This window comes from Genypterus blacodes, unplaced genomic scaffold (genome assembly GCF_046128005.1).
Source record: "Genypterus blacodes isolate CSIRO-AG114 ecotype Tasmania unplaced genomic scaffold, CSIRO-AGI_Gbla_v1 ptg000131l_1, whole genome shotgun sequence".
Lineage (NCBI taxonomy): Eukaryota > Metazoa > Chordata > Actinopteri > Ophidiiformes > Ophidiidae > Genypterus > Genypterus blacodes.
This window is the reverse complement of record NW_027466933.1, coordinates 382820-388668: the sequence shown is the minus strand read 5'-3', so window position 1 is coordinate 388668 and position 5849 is coordinate 382820. Positions and strand designations below refer to the sequence as shown.

The 5849-nt window shown below is 44.9% G+C and overlaps 1 protein-coding gene across 4 annotated transcripts; it reads left to right on the top strand.

Annotated features, from left to right (window-relative positions):
* The first annotated feature begins 293 nt into the window (after positions 1 to 293).
* Positions 294 to 5301, top strand: tardbpa (TAR DNA binding protein a). Of its 4 annotated transcripts, none has more exons than XR_012964869.1 (8): positions 295 to 519; positions 952 to 1317; positions 2004 to 2224; positions 2311 to 2451; positions 2681 to 2851; positions 2950 to 3034; positions 3824 to 3970; positions 4732 to 5301. XR_012964869.1 is itself a non-coding variant. In XM_076163378.1 (6 exons), exons 2-6 carry the CDS (start codon positions 1077 to 1079, stop codon positions 3433 to 3435), a joined length of 1203 nt encoding a protein of 400 aa, XP_076019493.1. In that variant the 5' UTR covers positions 294 to 519; positions 952 to 1076; the 3' UTR covers positions 3436 to 3784. The 4 variants fall into 4 exon arrangements, 2 of the variants coding, with proteins under 2 accessions (XP_076019493.1, XP_076019492.1); XR_012964870.1 differs by having other exon boundaries at positions 296 to 519; positions 2061 to 2224; XM_076163378.1 differs by lacking the exons at positions 3824 to 3970; positions 4732 to 5301 and having other exon boundaries at positions 294 to 519; positions 2061 to 2224; positions 2950 to 3784.
* The last annotated feature ends 548 nt before the right edge of the window (positions 5302 to 5849 follow it).

The window sequence follows — 5849 nt, the reverse complement described above, 5'->3', positions numbered from 1 at the left end:
CATTTAGCTGAGATAAGAGATGCAGCAGTGGGTTAGCAGCTTTGTAAGAGAATAAACAAACGGTGCTGCGTGTTTCAGATCTCCCAGCCACAGTAATGTGACAGAAACAGCCCGTGAACGCAGCAGTTTGTGTGTTTAATCTCTAAATAATCACATTATGGGCTAAAATGGCAGCCCGTGTATGCAAAACCCCCAGGTGTGGAATCAGAGCGTAGCGGCTGGTGCGGGGCGGATGTAGATGAGCCCGCCACCCCTCCCTCAAAAAAAACAAGCGTCCCCTCCCCGATCGATGATGTCATCTCTACAAGGTGGGCAGCCATTTTGTTAGCTAGCTTGAGGTTAGACGGTTTAGCCGAGGCGTACATCTGTAAACACAGACGTTTTTGCCTAAATATCGTCGTTAAACTTCGCAGAGGAAAGCAACCGGTCGATGCTGTCCGCTGCGCGCACGTTCGTACCGCAGGTTGGAAGAGAGGAAGAGCAATCCCGTCTTTGTTGACGGCACAACTGAGCGCGAAAGTGGGTGGCCATTCATTTTTTTCCGGGACGTGTCTGTGTTTGTTAGCGTGTTAGCTACCGGCTATGTGTCAATGAGTGCCCGTGTTAACTGGGGACATTAGCCGCGGGATTAGGTATCCCTTCGAATGCCTTAATGTTATTTGCAAATTAATGTAGTGGGTTAATTGTTGAAAAAGTAAATTAATTGCTTATTATCTTTTTCATTCACTGCTCACTGTGTTTTGTTGTATGCACGGACAAGTTTGCGGTCTCTTCCTTTCTGTCGACAGGCGGCCGCTGACTCATTCAGGCTTTTGTCCTCGCTTAACATGGTCACTGGCTTTGCCTTTACACCAGCTAAACTATAACGCCGTCATGGCCGCCGTGTATTAAATGTTTTGACGGAGTAGTTCTGTAACTTTCCGCTTTCTTACTACCTTTTGCCTTCTACAGAGCTCCAGTGGCTCCAGTCGTGATCCACTGATACAAACCTGCGTGCACCATTCCATCTCCTAACAAACCTGACCCGGACCTTCTGAAGTGAAACGGACCGGGACTCAGTCGGCAACATAGAGGCCATGTCGGAGTTGTACATTCGGGTGGCTGAGGATGAGAGCGAAGAGCCCATGGAGATTCCGTCCGAGGACGACGGCACCGTGTTGCTGTCGTCCGTCGCGGCGCAGTTCCCCGGAGCTTGCGGCCTGCGTTACCGGAACCCGGAGTCCCAGTGCATGCGGGGTGTCCGGCTCGTCGAGGGGGTCCTGCACGCACCTGAGAACGACTGGGGGAACCTGGTCTACGTCGTTAACTACCCCAAAGGTGAGCGCCGTTTGCTCGATTTTTGCTTCAATATCAGAACGGTTAATCGATTAATCGTCGATTAATCAACTAAAATGTTTGTATGGTCTCTGCAGCCTGTTCATTAAATATTCCGGGGCCGCAATAGTAATTGTGACGTAAATGAGACGGAGTAAACAAATCAAAATCAATTAATACAACAGATAATTTGTTAAATCAATAGATTAAAAGGTTTTGGATTTCTGTTTGGATTCAAAAACCTGCTCTTGATTCAATACAGAAGTCATTGGCACTTGTACTGCGACTTTTGCACTATTCTGGATGAATCTGCAACATTAAAATGCAACAAAAAAAGGGATTGAGAATAATTATCAGCATGTTTTAATTGTGTTTGCTAGTTGTACAGCTGCTGCACTGTGACTCACCAGTACTTCAGCTTTGCAAAGTCTGCAGACAGTGAAGTGCTTCCAAACACGCACTTCTCTGCTTCTAAGAGAATTAAACACAATAGAACAGCCTTAGCATTAAGTTTCTTTGGGTGTAGCGGATCTGGTTTGAACGTTGGAAGATAGTGAGTCAACTTTATTAAATTTTTTTCCACAAGGCCTATTGAGAGACGTGAGCTTTTAACAATGTAGCTGTGTGTTGTCACTCTACTACCAGCAGGTAACAAAGGAATCAGACTCACCATTTCCCCTCCTTTCTAGGCTGTGATGCGTTACCGACGCCATTATTGATGTCTGGTGAAACCCATTCATTCACAGATAACAAAAGGAAGATGGAAGAAATAGACGCCGCCTCAGCTTCGAAAGTCAAACGGGGATTCCAGAAGACGTCAGACCTCATTGTTCTTGGTCTGCCGTGGAAAACATCAGAACAAGACCTGAAAGATTACTTTGCCACCTTCGGGGAAGTCATCATGGTGCAGGTAGGGAACGTTCATCTCTTATTCTGAATGGGAAGGTAACAGAAAGAGCTTTAAAGTTCACTGAGTCGGGTTTGTTTTGGTCACAGGTCAAGAGAGATGCCAAGACCGGCAACTCTAAAGGTTTTGGGTTTGTCCGCTTCACCGATTATGAGACGCAGAGCAAAGTGATCGCTCAGAGACACATGATCGATGGACGGTGGTGTGACTGCAAACTGCCCAACTCCAAGGTATTTGTGGATCCAACTTGAAAGGCTTAGAGGAGAGTTAGCGACTTCCTTTCAATCAGGTGGCCTTGTTGGTCTAATTACAGGCTAAAGAATCGCTCAGCTCTGGCAGTTGTTTGCTTACTAATCAGATCATTTTAACATGAAAACACAAGCTGTGGGTTTGAGGAGAGTCACTTTACAGTAAACACCATCCAGGTTTATTGCAGCCCGCTCCTCTCTGTCCTCTCAGGCGTGTCCTGATGAGCCCATGCGCAGCCGCAAAATCTTTGTTGGCCGCTGCACAGAGGACATGACCACCGACGACCTGAGGCAGTACTTCATGCAATACGGTGAAGTCACTGATGTCTTCATCCCCAAACCTTTCCGGGCTTTTGCCTTCGTCACATTTTCTGATGACCAGGTAAGAATCCTCACTAATGGCAGGTTTCCAGTATTAGCTATTAGCATGACTGTCACCATAGTGATGCCCCACCCTCCCCCGCCCTCTGTCTCCCTTAGGTGGCCCAGGCCCTGTGCGGAGAGGACTTGATCATCAAGGGTGTCAGCGTGCACATCTCCAATGCTGAGCCCAAACACAATAATAGTAGGCAAATGATGGATCGTGGGCGTTTTGGGGCTGGTGGGTTCAGTCAGGGTTATGGTGGAGCTAGTCGCGGTGGGTTAGGTACCAGTAGCAGCGGGGTTAACTTTGGGGCTCTCGGTCTTAACCCAGCTATGGTGGCTGCCGCCCAGGCGGCACTGCAAAGCAGTTGGGGCATGATGGGAATGCTGGCTAACCAGCAGGGTCTCACTACCACCACTACCGCCGGCACCACCACTACGCCCAGAGACCAGACCTATAGCTCCGCTGGCACCAGCTACAGCAGCCCCACCTCGGCCAGCCTCGGCTGGGCCGCAGGTACCAACGCCCCCGCCTCTAGCAGCGGCTTCAGCTCCGGCTTCGGCTCCTCTATGGAGTCCAAGTCGTCTAGTTGGGGGATGTAGATAGTTTTCAGTCCACAGTTTGTGTTAGGCTAATCTGGTAAGTATGTCTAGGGGGAGGGGCTACTCATATCTCACGTTCCTATTATTTAAGAATACAATGCCTTTTGTTATGCTAAAGAGAACATTTATACATATGTGATTGATTACATGTTGAATGGGTGAGAAGCTTAGTTTATACACTACAGTTTTAGTTATTGAGTATGTTATGTAGAGATGGGCGTGCATGGAAGTTGCCCCCTTAAACATGCACGAGTATCTCCAAGTCCCTCAGCCCCGTTATTATAGGCTTAATGTGATTATATAGCTCTATATGCAGATGATTGCTTCTTTTTGTTTGCCTTTTGTTTGACATTTTATGGAAACACCTTCATGAAAATCTCTTCTACAGTTCAACAACTCTTTTCCAATTTCCTGGGAGGAAGCGCCTCATGGGCCGCAATGTTCGACAGATCTCAGTATCAATTCCCCTCTTCCAATGTGTAAATGCTTTGCCATCAAAGAACACAGCTTCACTCTGCATTTACTGTGTTAGACGGTGGGTGTTGTCTTTTTTTCTCTCGCCTTTTTAATGCAGATAGATCAAAACTGTGTCTGCTCTTTTAAATGGCTTTAGAGATGAGTGGGATTGTTGTTGGACGGGAGTGAGAGTGAGCGAGAGGAAAGAGCGAGAGGAAGTGTGCAAAAGACTGTGTGACCTTTTTAAAGAGACAAATGCCTGCGAGAGTTGGAAGAACCTGTGGCTTTGTGCGAGCGAGTGTGAGAGGAAGAAGCACGTGCGAGTGTGTTCCTAATGGCCATCACAAGGACATTTACTGCATCTTGACCTCACTAAGACCTCTCCCTTCTCTCATTAATTCCTATCTACCTTTTTAAAATCTTTAAAAATCAGAACCCAGTGAAATGTCTCTGAGCGCTATGAGTTTATGTTTATGCCCTCGTAGCTGTTTTTCCTTGCTGTCGCGACTCGAAGTGAATGCTGTGTGTGTTGTATTTTCTCCTTGTTACCACCCTCTGTGTGAAAATGTGACTCCTGTCGGTGAAGTCTGTGTGGGTGGCAGTGTGGGGTGGGGGGGGGGGGGGAGCTTGAAAGTGTGTTGTGAGCTCAGAGGTTGATGTGGTGAGTGTTCCCATTGAAAGTTTGTGTTTGAAGTGGTTACGAATGCATTTTCTATGTTTTGTGATTCAAAGGGAAGTCTCCAATAAACTGACTTTGACTAGGTATTACACCCTGCTGACAGTGGCTGATTTTTGACTATACATTAATTGAAATGCCAACGCTTTAATTCGCATGTATAGGGATCCTGGACATGGGCAGCCCAGGTTTTCATCCGAATCCAGATTGGAGTCAGTTACGGAGGAGACGGAAGACGGAATGTGATGCATTTGCACGAGCCAACAATGGAAACACTGCACGACTGCCTTAATCCTGGTCTTCACCTCACAATCAAGAAACACTGGACCATCCTGTAACGAAAATTTAAATCGGACCATACTCAACCGCGCTGAGGTGCAACATTAGAACCAAAGTGCTAAATAACTCAAGTTTCAGTGATTTATGTTTTTGTTTGTGAAACTCAAAGCCTGCCTTTTCTTCTGTCCGTAAATGTTGTGTGCTCTGTCATCCTATCAGTCTGAGATAGTTAATTTACGTATTTACTGGTAGGTTTAATTTCTGTGTGATTCTGTACACTTTCAATAAGGCAGTAAAGTGATTTCTGTTTTAAAATTTTTTGATTGTAAAGTGTTTGGAATGTTTAAAGCGAAGGGACTTCAACAATTGACTGATTATGGCAGCAGGAGCTGAATTTGTGTATTGGAAGTATTTTTAGTATTGCAGTGTAAAATAAAACTTTGAGTTTTTAATCATCTGTGGTCTCTCAATGTAGATAACATGTAGTTTGTTAGAATTTAAGAACTTTACCAGATGATACTGATTCCTGTGTCATCGGTTTGATGGCTTTTTCAGATTGATTTGCAAGTATTTACTTACATTTGTAAAAAGCTTAAAAGATTGCCTCTTTATAATGCATTGTAGTTGCACGGCTCTGCCTTCAGGCGGTGCTGATGCTACACTGTAGTTGTATGTTTAAAATGACTTGCATTGAAAACTTAATTTGTTTCTAAAGGGTTACAGCAGCTCAGTGGATTTGTCTCTAATGCAAAAAAATACTAAAACATTTAGAGATTGAAAAAGGAACTTAACAAACTAAAAATTGAGGAAACATTTGAATTCAAACCAAATGTAACCCCACAGGCTGTACTCCCACTATATACGCCACTATGAAACAGATGAGTTAAGTAGAAATTCAATGCAAAACATTAAGTTGAACAGAAGTTATTGTTTATTTGTCTTTAAGAAAATGGGATCATGAGTTTTGATACAAATATTCTACCATTATGAAAATCCAGCTAAA

Coding starts and splice junctions, on each gene's coding strand:
- tardbpa (XM_076163377.1), top strand. CDS start 1,077: ATGTCGGAGTTGTACATTCGGGTGGCTGAGGATGAGAGCGAAGAGCCC. Junction 2,225..2,310: donor GGGAAGTCATCATGGTGCAG/GTAGGGAACGTT, acceptor TTTTGGTCACAG/GTCAAGAGAGATGCCAAGAC. Junction 2,452..2,680: donor GCAAACTGCCCAACTCCAAG/GTATTTGTGGAT, acceptor CTGTCCTCTCAG/GCGTGTCCTGATGAGCCCAT.